This window comes from Condylura cristata, unplaced genomic scaffold (assembly GCF_000260355.1).
Source record: "Condylura cristata isolate star-nosed mole 26May11 unplaced genomic scaffold, ConCri1.0 scaffold00020, whole genome shotgun sequence".
Classification (NCBI taxonomy): Eukaryota; Metazoa; Chordata; class Mammalia; order Eulipotyphla; family Talpidae; genus Condylura; species Condylura cristata.
In genome coordinates this window covers 6421464-6442241 of record NW_004567121.1, presented here as the reverse complement: position 1 = coordinate 6442241, position 20778 = coordinate 6421464, and the positions used below count along the sequence as shown (strand labels likewise).

The 20778-nt window shown below is 43.2% G+C and overlaps 1 protein-coding gene across 1 annotated transcript; it reads left to right on the top strand.

Moving 5' to 3' along the window:
• Positions 1–1353: 1353 nt before the first annotated feature.
• MFSD9 (major facilitator superfamily domain containing 9) lies at positions 1354–19412 on the top strand. The gene is made up of 6 exons (XM_004686183.2): positions 1354–1534; positions 5410–5497; positions 6637–6680; positions 10722–10851; positions 13497–13706; positions 16519–19412. Exons 1-6 carry the CDS (start codon positions 1367–1369, stop codon positions 17307–17309), a joined length of 1431 nt encoding a protein of 476 aa, XP_004686240.2. The 5' UTR covers positions 1354–1366; the 3' UTR covers positions 17310–19412.
• Positions 19413–20778: the final 1366 nt, after the last annotated feature.

Below are 20778 nucleotides of genomic sequence, written 5' to 3'. Positions count from 1 at the left end.
TAGAAATGAGGCTCTATCTAGATACACAAATAACAACTGAAAAAAAAAATTGACAATATCTACAAAATAATGACAGCCAGCACTCATTCTGCCAAACACTATGCTAAACATTTCAGGCCCATTATTCATTTAACCGTCACAATTACCCACAGCAATAAGTGCTATGTTTTCCCCCACGCATCTTCAATGAGGAGATTGAGGCAACTCTGAATCTTTCTATGGCAGTATTTCAGACTAGCTGTTCCACCTAATTCATATAATATAAGAATGCCCTGGGTGTGCTTGGAAATAGGGGCTCCAAGAAGCTACAGGGGTAATTGAGGTTAAATGAAAATATAAGAGTAGGAGTCTAAAGTGTCACCCTGAGACATAGAACTAAGACCAGGAGTTAGATTCTCTACGCAGATTCCATTTCAATATCAGCTGTCAAAGAATTATAATGTAAGTAATGTGACTTTTATTTTCACACGGGAGGTGCAGCATTGGAATGACCATTCTGACCATCTTTTCTATAAACAACTAGATCAATTTCAAATTAATGGTTTCTCTTAAACGCATGGGAGAACTGTGATCTTGCTTAAATGACGCAACAATCTGCGGATAAACAAGCTCCTATAAGGAGAAAAAGGGCCTAAGCATTTGCTACTTTATAGTTGATAATGCTGAGTATTATACTAGTATTATGCTAGTAGCTAAGAATTTCTAGTGACTTGTCTCCATGACCACGTTTTCTTTTATCACTTGTCAGTACACTGTTTTATTTACAGCGGTTTTATTCTTTAAATATTGTGTGGTTACGGTTTGCTATTTATCATATTTATTTATTGTACTTCAGGAAACTCGAACCTCTACTCGGGCTGAGACCATGTCTTGTTCACACTGCACAGCCCCAGAGAAGTGTCAAGTAAAGCAGCTGCAGATTCCTCATAACTCTGTAGAGCTGGTCTATATTATCTCCTTCTGTTTCTCAAGTAGGCAAATCGAAGCTTGATGGGGCCCATCTAAATTATTCTGGGTCCAAACAACTCATGCCCCAAATCTGGGTATCTTCCTGCAAGAACTGGTTCCTGCGCAGGTCATCCCCTCCTCACTCCTCACACAATTCCTTCCCGCCTTCCAATGGCAGGGACAGTGCGATCTTTAACCCAAGGAAACGCCAGGCATCACCATTACCATCAGCTTCCAGGCGACAAACTGTCCAACCCTGCCGGGAGTTGCTTACAACCCGCGAGCCGCGTCTGCAGGGTCCCGCCGCCTGGGGGCGGCCTCGCGGCGCTCCCTTCTGCGCAGGCGCACCGTGCCCGCTTCCGCTCGGGGCGGGGCCGGCGGCTGCTGCGGGCGTAGATGCACGGCTGCAGGCGTCCGCATGGCGCTCTGGGCGGGTCATGGCAGGGGCCTGCGGTCGCCCCCGGGGCAAGCAGACCCGGAGCCCCAGAAATCTCAGGGGGAGCCGAGGACGGGAAGCGAGGCGGGGGCTCCTCGTCCGGTCCAAATCCGCCGCTTCTTGTCCTGCCTTTACCTGGTGGGCTTCTTGGTGAGTGCTGGGCTGGGGGCGAAGTACTTAGTCCCAGACCTGGAACTCAGTTACGGGTGCTTTCTGTGCTTGAAGTACCCAGGGCAGATGTAACGCTCACCCAGGCGGCGTGAGAGCAAGCAGTGTGCCGGTGGTGGCACCCCACCTCTCAGACCTGCCCCGGCCCATAATCCGCTTCACTATACACCTGGCCAGGTTACCTTTTGACCTTCGAGCTTTCACCGGGCACACTTCATGGCGCCCCGCCCCTTCCTGCAGTGTAACACACCGCAGCAGTTGCCTTAGGTGTGATTAGTGGGCCGAGTTGTGCTCCAGGGTGACCCCAAGGTGTTAGATGCTGTCGCAGACACCTGCTGGCCAGAGTCTGTGCTCCTGGGCAAGATTGGGAAAGTCCAGCTACTGCAGTGGATGCAGTAAGAACACATAGGCCTCTACGTGGCAAGATCGGGGAAATCACTCTTGCTAACCCCACTAGGAAAGAATTAAGCACATTTTCATTAAGGTTACCAGTAGCCTGGAACGTTTCAAAGTCGAGTCACAGTGAATCATACACTTCTGCCTTTTGACAAATTATATATTGCACAAAGCAGATTTGATTTTCGCTGGAATGTGTGCGTGTGCTGGTTTAATAAGGACGATTATTTCGTTCCATGTAGAATGGAAAGCTTAGAGAACTGAGTGTATGGTAGGGCAAGTCATTCATCCATCCATGAATTCACTTATTTGTGGAATTCCTGAAAGTCTCCTATGTAGTAGGTACTGTGGAGCTCCCTGTAATACACAGTTCTTGCCAGAGAATTTATAATCTTTTTGGAAAGGTTGTATTGGTAGTTCATGGGTCATTAACTGCAGGAGCTCTAGATCTGCTTCTTCACCCTCTTTAGATGTGTTTCAGTTGCCCTAGTGAACCAATTTAGGTTAGCACATTGGGTCAGGACCTAGTAGGATTTCCTCTTTGAGATCAAATGAAACTGGTGAGGTTATCTACCCCATGTCCCTAGAATACTACCCCATGTCACTAAGGGACTGGGTCCTGGTAAAGAAGAAATTATGTTTTCTGCCTGGATGCAGGTTAAAACCATAAATTCTCCCAAATCCTAGAGTTAGACAGTGAGACATTAACAAGGAGGGCAGCAGGGAAGCAACTGTCCTTTTCCCCTCCTTAAGCAAGGTGTTCAACAGTGTGTAAAGTTTTTTTTGTTTGTTTGTTTCATACAGAACTGGGGTACAGGCTAGAGATGCGGAGGGTGAGAGGATTCACCAGAGACAGAGTGGGGAGCAGAACAGGCAGATCCACGAAGTACACTGCTGAGGGGAGCAGCGGGCGGGTCAGGAGAGGTCTGCCCCGCTATGTGGTCACCTCCAGGGCAGGCGGGGATGGAACTCATGCGAAAGTGGCTTGTTCTTTACAGTGCTGTGCTTTAACCCGGCTGCGCCACCAGGGAGGGCCAGTGTGTAAAGTTTTAATGAGCTAACAGCTGTTAAGGCAGTGGTGAATCCTGTTCACCAGAGCACAGTAAACACACAACTGTGTGTGGACACCCAGAGGGGGCAGTGTTACAGAGAGGGCCTCTTCCTCTCTCATTGCCGACATCACCCCTCTGCTCAGAGTCTTAATTCACTCTGGCACTCTTACTTCCCTTTGCTTTTTTAGTTCACTCTCAGGATGTAGATCCCTTTCCAGCCAGTCACCCCCCTTCTGGTTGGAGAGAGACCCGAATCTGTTGCGGCCATAGCTCAGATAGTACTACTTCCTGGTTGTGCCAGATTAAAAGCATTTTCATACTTACCTGGAAAATCCAGAGTAGGGTTCATAGAGTTTGGAAACCAACATGACCTAGAATTCAAAACAGGTTGAGCCTAAAATAAAACAAAGAAATTCACAGATCATTCATTATAGTCAGCCTTTCAATACAGATTTGAATATTCAGAGCTTTTTGTATGTTTTCTATGTGCTGCACACGTAGTCTTACCTAGTGTGCCTGATGTAAAATTTTAATTATTTAGGAGATTAGGTCTCTGTTATCTTCAGGAGGAAATAAAAGATTTTTCATAAGTTAAAAAGAGGAGGAATTTTTTTAATGGAAAATGTAAACAAGCTTTAGTTATCCTTGAAGGATCTGTTAACAGATAAAAATCTAGGAAATATTATAATTTAGTTATAATTTTTAATGTATTTAAAGCTGTTAAGACCCTAAGACTTTTTTGAAAGTGGTTTCTAGTTGGAAGAAGAAGGGAACAAGATTAGAGAATTAATTTGCCAAAATGTTCTGTTTTAACTCTTACTTGTGCTTCCAGGTTTTAATTTGTTTAGAAATGAAGACTAAAATGACTGAGATGACCCTTAGGCCCTTTTTGGCTCACATGCTAAGGCATGCTAGGATCGAGGGTTTTAGTACTTTCTTCTGGTGAGATTTGAATTCCATTTCTTCAGCTTCAGTCAATTGATATATTTTTTTAATAATTCACTTACCATGAGATATTTGCATTCCTTCCCTGAAAAGGGTCCTAAACTTTGAAGAGTATGCATCAGTTTTCTTTGGGAAATGTAGCTGTTCCTTGGAAGGCTGACATGACTCCCTCTGCTTGATTGCAAGTTGCCATATTCTAAATGCATTCAGAGAGGGTGACTTTGAAAGAACCGTGACTCCAGAAGAAAGCAGTTGCCTTTTCCAGTAAAGGAGACCATTTTAGAGCAGCACTCCCTCAGGTCTCAGCCTTCCAACTCAAATATTTGGCCTCTGCCTTTGTTTAGAATAACCATTTGAATAAAAAGTGACAAGTGGCACTGGGAATTTTTTTTTTTTTTTTAAAGAACAGGTTGATTAGAAAAGGGACAGGAAAGTAAAGGACACTTCTTGCATAGGCACAAGTGAGCAGGGAAGAGCTTTTGGCACTGGGAAATTTTTGAAAAACAAAATTTATTGGAAAATTTCTTTTCCTGAAAGATCCTGAAAATTTAGTAGGTAGCTAATATATTCTGAGTCTTTTAAATGTTATCAAATATCAGTTAGGCTGAGTGAAAGCAGGTAGTTAAACCCAAAAGAAATGGGTTCAGACCCACATGATATTTAATGTTAAAACTGAAGTTATGTTTCTTGATATAACTTTGAGCTATTTAAGATTATGTGATATTAAAAACAGGGCCATTACTCAGACATTGTTCTTCCTTCAGTACACCAGTTTTCTTTCTCCTTAATTTGCTGACACTTTTATTCGAAGTATTATCTCCTAGGCTGTAAATCACAGAGGATTTACTTTTAGGGGAGGAAATTCATATTATTAAACCAGTGCCTCTTTGCCAAGAAGTGTGCATTACCCACCCCTTCTTCCTTCATTCTCCATGTAGATGTTTTTGTTTTATATTGTTGTTGTTTTGTTTTGTGTAAAGAACTTCTACAGCACATCCTTTGAATATTAAGAATCAACTGCAAAAAAAAAAAAAAAAAAAAAAAAAACTAAACTCTGGTCAGGGCGGGACCCCGGACTCACAGGCGCCCCCAACGGTTTTATCTGCTGGGACCTCTTGGCCACATCCTCACATCCAGGCTTTGGCGCCTGGATGACCTTGATTTTATGGCTGTGTCAGTTGCTACACTACCCCTTGTGTGAGTGTGTGACTCAATCTTGTGGTGCCGCTCCCGCGTTCCTTCCTCCATCAGGGGCAGTCAGGCACTCGCACGCAGCAGCTGTGCACGATGCGTTTGGGCTCCTTGGTGATGGTCACCTGATGTGTCCAGCATACCAGACAATACAATTATGAGTTCCGGTTTGCCCAAAATGCCCGATGTCGGTGTTATTTTTTTAAAAACTCTATGTTAAAAGCACCTAGGCTTCATTTTCTACACTCAGTTAATCAGTGTTTTGCCTTTTAGGATTTGTTTGGTGTAAGCATGGTTGTCCCTTTATTGAGCCTTCATGTCAAGTCTCTTGGAGCAAGTCCAACAGTTGCTGGAATAGTAGGTGAGTGGTTAACCCTGTGCGTTTTTAATGCACTGAATTTTAAATACCCTGAATTAAACAATTATAGCTAAAATTACCCGAAAGTAAATTGAAAGTGGGGTAAAATGAATTTTCAGAATATTTAAAAATAAGACCCCAAAGCAAATATAGTTTTTTTAGAGCATTAGTCCAGCACCCCACTCTACAGTGCTGTCTCAGGCACTGCGTGAGGCTCTCCAAGGAGCTGTGTGTGTGAAAGAGTAGATGTAGCTAGCTTCCTCCTGACAGAACTCTGCAACCTAGTGCAAGAGACCTGAGAAACACAACCTACAGAACTCATACCTTACAGGAAATGGATGTGTGGTGAAGCCAGACAAACCAGTTGCCAGTTTGTCACACCCTCCCAATTCATCTTAGTGGCACTGTAGGATGACTGTATCTGTGCAGCAGAAAATCTCCATTGGAAGGTCATTGACTTACTCAAGAGGTAGGAATAACAGGGCTTAAGACAATAAAAAGTTGTTAAGACTCAGCCCTTTATCATTCATAAAAACAAATATTCCGGGACCATTTTGTACATAATATCTGGTAAGTCCAGGCCATGCTGTGATTTGTGTTTCCTTTGAAAAGTGTATTTGGAATTATCCCAGACCCCCAGGGGCATGAAGGTTCTTATGAAGAGCAGAGGGGACATATGTGATGTTACAAAGGTGTAAGCTCTCCATAAAACTTTACAAGTTCTTTATAAAACTAAGTAATTTTCTAAAACGGAAATGTTGAAATATGAGATAATATCAACATTTTAAGACTTCATAGACTTTCCACAAGATTCAGATGTCTACTCCCCTGAGTTCTCAGTGTGGTCTCCTCAGTTGAAGCGACACTCTCTCCACATATTGGTGGAAGGCCTTGTTCTCACGCTCCCTAATTTTTTTTTTTTTTTTGCCTTTTCTGCTTTCAATTTTGTAGCCTTTTATTAAAAGTTGTATTATAGTCTCCTAACTGAAAAAAAAAAAAGTGGGATAATCGTCATAAAAATAATTTTTTTTTCTCTAGTGTTTTTCTATTTCATGTAGTGGTTAACACCTTAATCCATTCATATGATGGGTCTTGCTTATTTTATGGATGTTACTGATTTTTTTTTTTTTTTTTTTTTGCAGGCTCCTCCTATGGCATTTTGCAACTCTTTTCTAGCACGATGGTGGTAAGTTCTCCTTTATCTGGCAGCATGCCTTGAAAGCATAGTTACACAGCTCTGGGGCCATCTATGGCTACAGTAAAATTACGGGCTTGATGGTTACAAGAAATACAGATGATTAGGAAATGCAGTGTAGGTAGGTCAAGAAGGAGCCTTCAATCGTGACTCTTTATTTTGACACCGTTCTCAAATTGTACTGTACAGTACAGCCACTAGCTGTAAATTGTAAAATATAAAATTTGGTCAGATTCCATAATGAATTATTAAGCTGGTAATGATATTAATTATTTAAACTAATTCTTGATTCATCTTAAAATCTTTTACATATCAAATTGGGTTAATAATAATAGTTTCATTCTCATTTTAGCCTTTACAATGATTCAGCAAAATAGTTTAAAATCTCCCTTTTATGGGCCCTCCCTGGTGGCACAGCGGGTTAAAGCACAGCACTGAGAGTCTAAAGCCACTTCCACATGAGCTCGATCCCCGCCTGTTCTGGAAGTGACATGGCATGGTAGACCTCTCCTGGCCCGTCCGCTGCTCCCCTCAGCAGTGTACTTCGTCAATCTGCCTGTTCTGCTCCCCCTCTGTCTCTGGTGAAGCCTCTCGCTGCCCGTGAGCCTCTGGTCTGTACCCCAGTTCTGTATGCACAAATAAATACATCTTTAAAAAAAAAATCTCCCTTTTATGTAAAAGGAGAAAATTAAAACATAGAGCTTAAATATTTTGAGAAAGTCACACTTAAGCTCAGTATCTACTCTGAGCCCATATTACTTCTGATATAGAGATTGTCTGGCATTGCTTTAGTGACCTAAAAGCAGTAAATAAATACTGAATATCAGGGTGTATAGGAGGCTGATGTACTCACTCTGTGAGGCTGTTACTTGTGAGAAGAAAAATTGGGGCTCTGCTTTAGTAAACATCTTTTTTCTGTTTCATTACCAAATGCTTAATATGTGTGTATGGATGCTAGATCAGTTAAAATCACAGTGTATTTTAATGACATGCCTTTCCCCGACTGGACTCTGAACTCCCTGAGGATAAACACACATTTTTTGTGTGATTGTCACAGCACTTACCATAGCACCTGGCACCCAGTAGAACTTAATGGATGTGAATTTTCATTGCCAGTGGTGTCCCAAATGCGCTTTTCCAGTCTGATCCTTTGCTTTGTTACATTTGTGTTTACAATGCACATTTATACATTTCATGTATCTAGCTGCTGTAATTCAGTGAGAACCTTCTTTAGGCCTCCTTCAGGTAGAGGAGTACCTAGTTAAAACGTCTTTTGTTAGCCAGTACTTTTATAAATATGTGTATAAATAATAGTGCATTTTTGTAAAAACATTTTCACTTTAAAAATAAATACTTATGAAGATGTGCTAATCAGATCTGGCTATTTTTTTTTTTTTTGATATGTGTATTTTAATAAAATCACCAGTATTTCTTAAGTAATTATTATGGTCAGACCCTGTGTTAAGCATTTGACTTAATCCTCATAATAACTGTCAACTACCAGTCTGGTGATTGTGTATCTTTAGTGATTCATTCTATACAAAGTACACAGCGAGTGTGTAAAGGAAGGAAAGCACTCTGAGGCAGGTGCATCATATTCCCATTTTTATAGCTAGAGAAACTGAGACAGAGAGAGCTTAACTGATATCTCTGTAGCCATGGTGTATGGACACTTTACAGTTAAAAGCTGAAAGCAGACAGCTCAAGCAGGGCTCAGGCTCTAACTGTAGATTATCTCACTGCCCTAGGTACACAGGCAGCCAGGACCTTTTTACCAGGTCCAAAGAATGTGGTGAATTTCTAAAATCCATTCAAACGAAATTGGGGGAAAGGACTGATCACTGATGACAATTTTAAAAGTATGACAGTATTTTAGAGTATTTATCCACAAGTATTTTTAAAAGGAATTTTATGAGTTTATATCCTGATGTAAAGACATCTTTGAGTAGTTTAGATAATGATGATTTAAAAAAGAAAAAGAAAGAGAAAGAACTTATCAATTAAAAAATGGGGTTAGGGCATGAACAAGTATAGTTAGTTTGGGTAAGGGAGAGAGACAGGCTCAGGTTACATGGCATTTAGAAGGGTAGAGAAATGTCACTGAACATCACTGAGGAATATGGGAGAAGCAGGATGCAGTATTGAGCACTTTTGACCAGGCCCAGGATCCAGGGAATCACATCTCACCAGAGACCCCATTCCTGATCCTTTGCATAGAATGCTCTATTGCTCTTGTAGAATTTAGCAACCTTTATCTTAATCAGCTTTTTTGTTTGTTTGTTTGTTTTCCAAAGCATCACCTATAACATCAGTATAATGGGTCATGTGGAGCTATTGTAGTTTAATTGAACTTATCAGGTAGACTCATGTCCATCTGCACAAAGCAGTCCTCTCGAGGGCCCTCCCTGGTAGCGCAGCTGGTTAGAGTGCAGCACTGCGAAGTAAGTCACAACAACTCCTGTATGAGTTTGATCCCTGCCCTGGAGCTTATCCACCTGGCGTGGCAGATCTCTCCTGACACGCCCACTGCTCCCCTCAGCAATGTACTTTGTTGACCTGCCTGTTCTGCTCCCCACTCTGTCTCTGGTAAATCCTCTCACCGCCCCTGCTCTTCTGGCCTGTACCCCAGTTAGGTATGCAGAAATAAATTAATCTTTAAAAAAACAAAACAAGACAGCACTTTCCAGAGCATCAGTGGGGAAAATGAAGTAGCCTGCCCATGTGCCTCAGGGGTTACTAGAGGCCCAGCTTAGTGCCCTCACCTTGCTCTGCCATCGTGGGAATGGTAAGCACAAAGAAGGGAAAGATAAGGAGGAAAAATAGCCATTTGCCACTAGCATTCCCTATCTCCAAGGAACTACCTCAGAGGCCTTTCCACTGACTTCTGGTTGCTTCATGTAGGCAAGAACTTTTTTTTTTAAGATATATTTATTTGTGTGTACAAAACTGGGGTACAGGCCAGAGGCTCAGGGGCAGCGAGAGGCTTCACCAGAGACACAGTGGGGAGCAGAACAGGCAGATCCACGAAGTACACTGCTGAGGGGAGCAGCAGGCGGGTCAGGAGAGGTCTGCCACACCATGTGGTCACCTCTGGGGCAGGCGGGAATCGAATTCATGCGGAAGTTGCTTTAGCTTCTTAGTGCTGTGCTTTAACCCGCTGCGCCACCAGGGAGGGCCAGGAAAGAACTTTTAGGCTGCAAGAAAGACTTGGTTTTAATTAAGCATGTTGATTTGGAGTATGGAAAATGTTACGACTGCTTAACGATGCTGTAGGGTATAATTGAGAGTATATCTTAAAAATTCTCAGAGGGAAAATTTTTTTCTTAGAGTATGTATGAGAAAATGGATTTCATTTTGCAATACAGGTAAGTTAAAGCATTATACTGTACACTTTAAACTTAGTGTTCTGTGGCAGTTATATGTTGATAAAACTGAAAGAAAGAATGACAGTAGGAAAAGGTACATCTCAGTAGGAAAGTAGTCTAGTTATTTCAAAGAAATTCAAATGAGAACAATCAAATCATTTTCATCTATCAGGTTGATGAAAATTAATGATAAAGTCTACATTCGTTCATGACATTAGGGAATAAATAGGTACTACTAAGAACAAAAAAATGATAAAAGTTTTAATGACATGGAATGATGCTCTGGTTATACTGTTAAATGAAAAAACAAGTGGCAAGATAGTGTACTCTGTCAACATCTGTTACACAAATGTAATATAACATGTTTATATTTGTTATTCAAAGCAGTTAATATGGCTGCTGAGTTGAGTCGTAGAAATAATTAAAATGAAGGTCATAGGTACGATCTTAAACTTTCTGTGGATAAAGACAGCTAAGTGTATGTTATCACTCCACTTGGGGAACGATCAAAGCAAATAATTTATTTTGATAAATGTTATAGCAGAATTGAGCATCTAAAGATCATAAACTGGATTCCCTAAAGTCTTTCCCTGGGCCCCAATTCGAGGTCCTGTGGTGCTGGCAACTGCTGGGAACCAGAGGGCCCCTGTATGTCTTGCTTTCTCAGGGCTGCTGGAGTGATGTGGTGGGAAGACAGCCCTCCTTGCTGGCGTGCATTCTCCTCAGCGCCCTGGGCTACCTTATTCTTGGAGCATCCACCAATGTGTTCCTGTTCACCCTGGCTCGAGTCCCTGTGGGTGAGTAACCTGTGTGCATGTGTTTTCATTCAAAACAAGGCAGCTGTGTGTCCACGAGCGCGTGAAGCCGCCCTGATCGCCCTGTGGTAGAGCACACTAGTCCTCCCATCGACCTGTCAGCATTCAGTCAGAAAGAATTTGTTCAGTTCCCTTGGCAGCTCTCAGGTTACTCTTCCCTCCTGGTCAAAGCCCTTAGTTTTGTGATGGGGCTTCTTGGCTTCCGTTGAGAACTGCCCTGTCACTTTCCTGGTAGCACTAGGTGGGGGGAGGCTTGGAATAAAAATGTAGTGACTCGGATTAGTTTTCCTTTCTAATGGACTAGAGTGTTTCTAACAGTTTAAGTCACAGACATTTGTCCATTCATTGAAATATTTTGTTCTATTTGAAATGTCACCTGTGAATGCTGGGTGATGCGCAGTGTGTAAGTAGCTGCTGCGGAAGCTCTTTATTGTCTTTCTTAGCAATGGGAGCCCTGGAGAGTGAGCGATTCTTTCTCCCAGTGCCCCCTGGAGCACTGTCAGATCCTGCCACACTTGTGGGCAAGTGTGCAGCCTGGCCTCTGCACATGCCTACGGTGAAACTGCTTGGCTTTTTTTTGTTTGTTTTTTAAGATTTTTATTTACTTATACATACAGAACTGGGGTACAGGCCAGCGGTGCAGGGGCGGTGAGAGTTTTCGGCAGAAACAAAGTGGGGAGCAGAATCGGCAGATTGCTGGAAGTACACTGTTGAGAGGAACAGTGGGCAGGTTAGGAGAGGTCTGCTGCGCCATGTGGGTCTAACTCGGGCCAGGGATCTAACTCGCACTGAACCGGCTGCAGTTGGCTTGCAGTGCTACATCTTAACTCGTTGTGCCACCAGGGAGGGCACAAAGCTGCTTGTTTTTACCTAATACCAAAGAAATAGAGCACAGACTAAGGTACTGTAACACTTCGTTAACCAGCTTACTTAGGATTTCTGCACCATTTCTGTGATATGTATATTTACTTGGAAAGTCTTTGGATGCACACTCCAAAGTTCATGCCATATTTTTGACTTCAGAAAATGCTTTATGAAAGTCTTTGCTTTAAATGTGACCAGCACCCTCACAAGCCCAACTAGCACTTATAAAAATCCACTGACAACTGTTGCATGTATGTTCTTGGTTTGGATAGCAGTGTCTCTTGCTATAATATAAAACACTCCTCCATGCGGTGAGAAGACTACTCAGAACGCTGAAGAAACAGATGAGGAGATGAGTAGAATTTATATTCTTTTACAAAATGGGTAGAGATTTATGGGGTGGATTAAAATATTTTTATTTACTATGAAGTGAGTTTGAATAGTGTTAGTTCTGCTATGTGTGCACCATCCTCTGCCATCAAGGAAAGTTGTACATAGAAGTGCTCTCTTGCCCATAGAACCTCTGCAGTGTTTGATGGTCCATGAGCATAAGGAAGCCCTGGGGGATTTGCTGGGATTATGCTACCCAAGAGCAGTTGTAAGTTTAGTTCCTTGTATCGAAAAAGTGAGCCTGAGGTTGAAATACCAGAGTTGGACACGTGGTATGCTCCTCTTCCCTTGGTCCACTGACCCACCTCTGACAGGCAAGAGAAGGCTTGTCTGGGTTGCTCACAGACATTCTCACTATAGTCCTCTTCCCTGGGTATGGACGGTGAACTGGCATCCATATTACTCAAACTTTACAGAATTCCAAAAAGGCCTAGGGCCTAATCTTTTCTCACATTTAAAGAAGTTGGACTAGAGAGAGCCATTCTGATATCAACAAGGATTTATGTTTGTTTCTCAAAGAGCTGGTTGCTGGTTGTCAGGCAGAGGCCCACTCTGGGTTTGACACAAGGCCGGAACCAGAACCTGGGACTGATTAGTGTGTTTAGAGTGATGATGCGCGGGCAGTGCTTCCTCGCAGGACACCAGGGAAGCCCTGTGTCACATCACGCTGAGGAGCAACTCAGCAGGCCCACAGCAGCATTTATTGAGTTCCTGCTATGTGCATATTGATCGAAATCATGGGACACCTATTTTGTCCATTAGCATATTTATGAATGCATTTACTCATGTGGGTGTCAGGGCGTATAAGTCAAATATGTAAGCAAAGTAAGAGGAATATAAAGCTGTTAAGTACTCATCATCTCTCATTAATTAAGATGATAGCTCTCAATTTGTTTAGTCAATACATTCACAAGCCTCTTACTAGTAGAAAATCTGTAGGAATTGATGAGGTGGACATGTCATCTCACACACACAAACTTTTTGAGGTCTTTTGTTTTTTTCCCTCTTTTCCTTGCATTATTCTGAGCATCAGGTAAAGGACAGTGCCAGTCTTAGAGTAGGGATACAGTCAGCGTTTATCCCCTGAGTGAATGACTACAGAGGGTAGCTCTTACGAGCCGCTATGAATTACAGCAGGCTAACAGGCCTGGAGACACTGGAACATCAGGAGGGTGGTGGACAAACAGGGCTCAAAAGCTTGGTTGCCAGAGGGGAGGTGATCGCCTTGGTGTGCAGACAGACTGGGATGGAACCTGCAGGCTGGAGATGTTCAGAGAAAGTGGAGATCAGAAGCATTCAGATAAAGTGCAGGATTCCAAGCAAGACACTTGACCTGGAAAACATGACAGAACATGTTTCTTGTTCCCTTGCAGGTATTTTTAAACATACTCTCTCCATTTCAAGGGCTCTGCTTTCTGATCTGGTTGCAGAGAAGGAACGGCCACTGGTAATTGGACATTTTAATACAGCATCCAGTGTGGGCTTCATCTTAGGCCCCATGGTTGGGGGGTATCTCACTGAACTAGATGGTGGATTCTACCTAACAGCCTTCATCTGCTTTTCTGTCTTCATTCTCAATGCCGGTAAGTTGACATTTAACTGTGAGAAGATTGACTAGTGCATTCATACTGACCAGTCTACCCACACTTCCCTCCTCTCAATATATATATATATATATATTTCGAGAATAGGCAGACTCATTTATAAGTGAATTTGAACCCAATCCTCCCCTGCTGCAGACCTTGTGTGGCTTCCCACATTCTAACACACATGTATCTCTCACAGCCCCATGTCGGGGACTGCCCCGACCTCTATGTGACTCCCTCTACATGACTTCAGTGACCTCTCCCAGTTGACTTCTTGAGTTCTAGCTTTATTCCACAGGAGACCGTTGTAACTTGTTGTTTCTTCCCATTCGTGTTTACTTACTCTGTCTTCTGATTCAAGTTGTGAATATTTGCTTCCTTAAAGAGGCCTTCCTTGGTTATGGAAGACCTCTTTAAATATACAATAATCCAATTTTACTCATAGCTCATTTGAATCTATCTCTTCCCACTCAAACACCCAACCGCATATATAATCAGGAAGTAAACTCCACAGGGTAAAAATTTACTCACTGCTGTCACTCTGCCTAGAACAAGTCAGGCAAATATTTGATGAATAAAAGAATACGTACAGGACTGTCCTGTACGTCACTTGGTTGTAGGGCCAGTGGCTTAAGGCAAAATGAATTATCCCCTTTGCCAGAGACTGCTGATTGGCCAGTGTTCAAGTAAACAAGAAGGGCAATGCTGTTCCCATTTTCCTTAAATTAATAATACTCTGCTTTATTGCAAATTTTTGAACTGCCTATTCAAGGCTCCAGATTGAGTGGCAAATTCCATATTGGATTAGAATATCAGACTTGCACAGCAAAGTTCCTGAATGAAGTCTCAATCCTCAAAAATACTTTGGATTTTATGCCAAATGTTTAACCTATACAACCTCAGCCAGATCTGATGAATTCGTGAAGTGCAGGTAAAATGACGTGAAGCAAATGACCAGTTGGTGTGACCACATTTCTTCACTTGTAAAGACAGGTCTGTGAAGGTTCTCTCTCTCAAAGTCAAAAGTCAGCCTGTGAACAAAGGACATGAGTGTGGGGCTCTCTTTTGGGTTCTTTCGTGTCAGTGCTACTCATTACTTTGCCCTAGCCTAAAGCTATGATGGGAACTACAGGTGTTCCCAACTACAGTGACTTAAAATATTAGGGATTTGACTTTCTCGCCAAGGGGGTGGGTGATGCCGAGAACCGTGGAAGAGGAATAGGAACGTGGGACGGACCGGAGCAGCCCGCGTCTCCCAGGGCTTTGCCTTCCGGCACAGAGAGCTCGGTGATTGTTGCCAGTTTTACCGTAACTTTATACTCAGCAAGTACCATGATCTTTCTTAAAACCCTCTTTCAGCAACTTAAATCCTTGCCTTGTCCTCTGAATTGCCTGAGAAAGGACTTTATCTCTTTTTTTCTGCTTTCTGTTTTCATGGCTAAAGTCTCAAAGTCTGGAGCCTGACAGACATGGGTTGAAACCCCCTCATTACTCTTGGTAGGCTCAGCATTGGTGTAGGCCACCTCACAGACTGTGTGTGCAGCTACAGGTGGTTTCACGGCAGTTTGCCCCACTGCCTGGCAGAGAAGCACTCAGTAGATGCTAGTTGCTGCCACCATCATCAATTTTATTATCACTTTAATTCTTCCTTTTAGTCCATTAGAGACAATTGTTTCACATGTTTATCAAGTTTCTATGAAATGTCCAAGGACCCTATTCAGATAAGAACAAATCAAAATTTCTGTCTCCTCATATGGTTAGACATCTGGACCAAATAATGGTCCGCTTAGACCGTATTTAGAAAAAACACACAAATGCAGTTGCTGAACGCAAGCTGAGAAACAGCACTGATTAGTGTTTGGCTCAAATTCAACTGAGGTGTTGAAGGCCTAAAAATCCTTCAGGGATAGGTTTGAGAGGATGTCCTAGAATGGAATGAATTTAGTTTTAAGAAAATCTTTGGGCACAGATTGGTAAGAGGCCAATCTTGGATGACATGGGAGAAATAAAACAATATAGGCAGAGCAGTCAGGCGAGGGCAGAGGGAGGATTATTCCAAATAGAGAGAACAGCTGCTGCATCGGCTTGTATGTCACGGTCCACGAGAATGCCACAGAGTTTGAGGTGTGATTTGCTAACCACCGGTGGCTCCGACTGGGAAAAGATCCGTGCATGTACTTCCTGACAAGTCCTTGGTGTCGTTTTTCCTGCTCCTCCCTCCGCCAACCGGCTGTCCCTATGCTCCCCACAGCAGAACACTGCTGTATTCTAATTGCCTGTTTATTGTCTGAATCACCTTTAAGAGTTAAGTCTGTTGAGGACAGGACTTTAGATTCCATGTCTTATTGAGATAGTCTTAGTGTTTAGCACAGGACTTAGCATTCTAAAGTGCTCTCTAAATAATCAGCGTGTGGGTACATGAGGATAGATGGGTAAATGGGTGAATAGATGGATGGAGGGCAGATGGTAGACAGGCAGAGAATCAGAAAGTTAGCAAAGGGAAGAATTTAAACATAAGAATTTAGATGCAAAAGGATTTAGGAAACCATCATAGGCTCTTGAGCTATAGGAAAATTAGTCAATGTTTTGTAGGTATAGATTTTGTTAAAGTGAATCCGCTATCAAAGTTAAGTAGAAGTAGCTGTGGAAATAGCTAGAAATTGGATTAAAAAATACGGATTAGTAAACTTACTAATACAGGAGTACAGAATAGTAATCTAATACAAATAATTGTTTCTGCCCTGCAGAGCACTGTGTAAATGGGTGATTTCAGCCTATTCAAACAGGATTCTGTGCCTTTTTTTAACAGGTCTGGTATGGCTGTTTCCATGGACTGCAGTAAAACTAGACAGCACAAAGAATGGCCTGCAGGTAGGGAAACACAGTGGGTTTTGGGGACGGAGAGACCACCAAGTGCTGGGAGCGGACACCACGCGTGAGACCGCGGCGAGTGAGCACAACGCTCGGCTGCCCTGGGTGGAAGTGGTGTCCACGCTGCAGAGCATGAAGAGCCTGATCTTTTCTGAGATGTGGGACATACTTCTAGTGCGCTTGCTGATGGCCGTGGCCGTCATGCTTTACCACAGTAATTTTGTCCTGGCCCTAGAGGAACGCTTTGGGGTGAGGCCCAAGACCACAGGCTACCTCATCAGCTACAGCAGCGCCGTGGGCGCCCTCGCTGGCCCGGCCCTCGGGCCTGTCATACAGCTGTACAGGCACCAATCCCACACCCTCCTGCTGCACTCCAGCACGCTCACCTTCCTGCTGCTGCTGCTCTACTCCACGGCGCCCACCTTCAGCGCTGTCGTCTTCTGCTCTACCCTCCTTTCCTTCTCCACCGCCATTGGCAGGACATGCATGACGGACCTGCAGCTGACTGTAGGGGGCACCCAGGCCAGCGGCACCCTCATTGGTGTGGGACAGTCAGTGACAGCGATGGGCCGGATCATTGCCCCCCTCCTCTCGGGAGTAGCCCAGGAGGTCAGCCCATGTGGCCCTCCCGGTCTGGGGGCAGCGTTAGCGCTAGTGGCTGTTTGCGTAATGTCACTAAACAAATCTCGATACAGTGGTGATAGAAATGTCAGATTTAAAAGTGAATAGAAAGGATTTGGACTACGTGAGTGAACAAAATGCCAAGTGAATGAATGAGGGACAGAGGCCATGACAGAACGGGGGCTTTGCCAGGGTCATGGTGAAGGAAAGCGACTTACTTCTGAGAGACTGTTTTGGTGGCATCTAGTCAGACCCGGATGGAGCAAAGTTAGGGTCGGGGAAGAGCTTTACCAAGGTGGAAGATGTTAAATACTTACTTACCTAAGTCTGTTCTTCGGAGCCAGTGCAGGTAAATTTTTCAGGAGAGTTATTGCTCCCCACTGCCAGGCGAGGGAATAATGGTGGGACAAACAGAACGTAATACATGCAAACAGGGAAGAGACCACAGGATTTCACTAATAAATAAGAAAAAGGGCCAGATTTCATGTTAAACTCCATTAGCTAAAAGGGAGATTTTCTACTATCAGAATCTTAGAGGCGGAGAAGCTGCTTCATTAAAACAAGCCTGTCACTTTTAAAGTACTAGCGAAGTTAGGAATACTTGTTCTAGCTGGGGAACTGGTTAAAGCTCACAGGCTGATTTCATGAGCCTGGGTCAGGCCCAGAAACTTCCAGTGTTTAATAAGCACAACATGCAATTTCTTATTAGTAGGAAAAGAATTATTTTGAGATATAATGCTCTTGATTAAAATAAAAGCCAGAGACTTGGTTGTTTTTATGAATAGCTAGCTGTTAGAATGGTATATTAGTGTGTTACTCCTATGATGTATGATTACAGGAGAAAGCACTTTGTGGGGTCTGTTCCCTGCATCCATTGCCTCTGAAGCCACATACCCTGCAGAGAGCTGAGCTTGTGTATCTGACAGATCTACCTGAGATCAGGTTTGAAGATCTGCTACTGGGAGGCCAGCACTCTACCAGCCTAGTGGCGACAGAAGCCAAAGCACAGAAATACTTGAAGAGGAGCAGTTTATGTAGAGTAGGTGTCCTGCCATGTTGGAGGAACATAACTCTTCAGCATCTTGTGTTGAAAGTAATTTCCTTTATTTCTTTTTACTATCACACCTGCAGGCAGAGCACTGTAGTGATCTACAGGGAAGCATTATGCTTAAGCAGTATGCCTTTTGTGAGGCCTAGAACAAGCTGCCATTCCAGGGACCAGCTGAGAGGCCCAGAGTGAGCTGAGTACTAAGGCAGGCATTTACTGACTGTGGGAAAGATATTAACTTCAATAAACATTGTTTCTGAACTTCCTCTCACCCTCACATAGCCAGGCAAAGTTCTCTAAATTAGTCCATTAGGATGGTATTCCTGTTTTCTACCCAATTCAAAAATAATTCCAAATGATATCTTGATGCATTGTTTTGTTTTAACTCTAATATTTATTATGTATTAAGTGGAAAACATAGTTCTGTAGTTCTAGAAGTTGTGGGAGGTAAGCTCAAATATGGATACTAAAGACTAAGTTGGAAGGCCAAAGATTGTCCTTTTTCCTGCCCAACTATAAAGAAAATAAGAAGTCTCCATTGTGTTGTAATTGTGAACTTTTTAAGGTGCCAAGTGCTACTAATGAGAATGAACTATGATACAAAATTAATGAGTGTGCCAAACTGTGGATATTGGATTCAATAGACAAGAAATGTAATGAATTAGAATTTAAAAAAAATTTCTCCAAAGACTAGCTTTTCTTTATTCTCAGAAAATAGGCCTGTTTCTTAGAAGCTTTCAAAGATAGCCATGTTTGAACTTTTAAAAAATCAGAGCCTTATTTTCAGAGTTAAAATAAGTCTCTTAAGTTTAACGAGTTCATAATTAATCTGACACGTTGAAATCTGAAAACCAAAGATTGATTTTGTAGAGAAACATCTTAGTATTCTCCATTAGTGATTTCAGCTTTCCATGTTTGTGATTCTGTTGAGCTGACTCTTCCTTACAGCTGCTCATAACCAGTCTGATGTTGCTGCTCACTTGACTGAGGACACTGGTGTTAGCATCCCCCCACCCTGCAGACACGCCAGCACCCCCAGCACCACCGCCCCCGCCCCTGCCCAGACCATTTCACAGCTACCCTGCTGCTTTGCACATCCAGTAAAGTTTGAAAACCACTGGTCTATTTGTGCAATTTATGGAATATGATCTCAGGGAAATTAAATGTCATTAATAAATGACAATTAATAAAAGTCATTTGTTTTTCTTAATACTCTTGTGTGATTTCTGTAATAATCCTTTCCATAATATTAGGTTGAATGACATGAAATTGCTATTTTTATAAATTAATGTTAGTTACAGTTGCAGATAGTTCAACTTCATATTACATGGAACCTTTCAAAGGTACTGAACTTGCCTGAGAAATTGATAAAAGAAAATGGTGCCTATCAACAGTATGCCAGTCAAAGCTGGCAGTGAGTGAAAAAGCCTGAAGATTTGGGGTTTCTAGAAGTCTTGGCCTTCCTGCAGAAGTTAGGTGCAGCATTGCCCTCGTGTTCAAAGAAACGAGCAAACTTCAGGAAGAGAGATTGGCTAGGAGAGAAATCTGTGCCAGGAACCAAAACCCTTGTAGCGAAGAGCAGGGGCTGGCCTGATCTGGCTACACAACCAGTTAAAGCACAACACCATGAGGCTGTCTGCAACCACTACAGCACAGGTTCAGTCCCCGGCCACAGAGCTGACCCACGTGGCACAGTAGACCTGTCTCACCCATTGCTCCCCCAAGCAATGTATTTCACTCGATCTGCCTATCCCCTGCCCTGGTAGTGTCTGAACCCCTAGCCCAGCAGTACCCCCACTTGGCCAAACCTTGGGAGGTAACTGGACAAGGAATGACTGAATCAGGGATGTCCTGTCCCCAACAGACTTCTCCCAAACCCAAGCTGCCATAGAGACCCTTCCCCATGTACCTGGGGATCAGTGCGTCTCCACAATATATGTCATTGAGTCCTAGCATTTCCTGGCTTGGCTTCAGCATTGCCCACTAAGCATGCCAGATGCCACAAATGCAAAGAGGTAACACGCAAAGAGTTCAGACCTTCTGTAAGGGCAGACAACTCAGAAACAAGGCCGCACCTTCCTGGAGGTCAGATGAGTAGGCTGGAGGCATCTAGGATAAGAGGCAGGGATTCAAATGGGAAAGTGGAACATTAGATTAGCAAAATGAGGGAACCAAGGAAAATAATCGTTAGTATAAATTTGATAGGCTAAATGACTTCTGGGTCGAGTTGTTCCCTGTAGTCTCCAGACTCTCAGAGCCCAAGGCAGCGGTTCAGTGGGTTTCAAAGGAAGACACTGCATGGGTAAAAGCCACAATACACTAGGGTGATGGGGGCCCGTGAGCCCACAACCTCTCCCAGCAGCCACTGGTTCCTCCAGCAGGACTCGCCTTTCCCTGCCCCACTTGCAACTGCATGAGTTCCCAGGTCACACATGTCCATGTGCAAGGACCATGGAGAGGACCAGGGCCAGCCATTGCCTCCCAAGACTTTGGCCTTGGGTGAACTCAGGCTCCTGTGTTCCCCTCTCC

What these genes read in the sequence shown, in the direction of transcription:
- MFSD9 (XM_004686183.2), top strand. Translation starts at nt 1,367, where the DNA reads ATGGCGCTCTGGGCGGGTCATGGCAGGGGCCTGCGGTCGCCCCCGGGG. An exon ending in AACAGTTGCTGGAATAGTAG is followed by an intron (nt 5,498 to 6,636) that starts GTGAGTGGTTAA and finishes TTTTTTTTGCAG; the next exon opens with GCTCCTCCTATGGCATTTTG. An exon ending in TCTTTTCTAGCACGATGGTG is followed by an intron (nt 6,681 to 10,721) that starts GTAAGTTCTCCT and finishes TTGCTTTCTCAG; the next exon opens with GGCTGCTGGAGTGATGTGGT.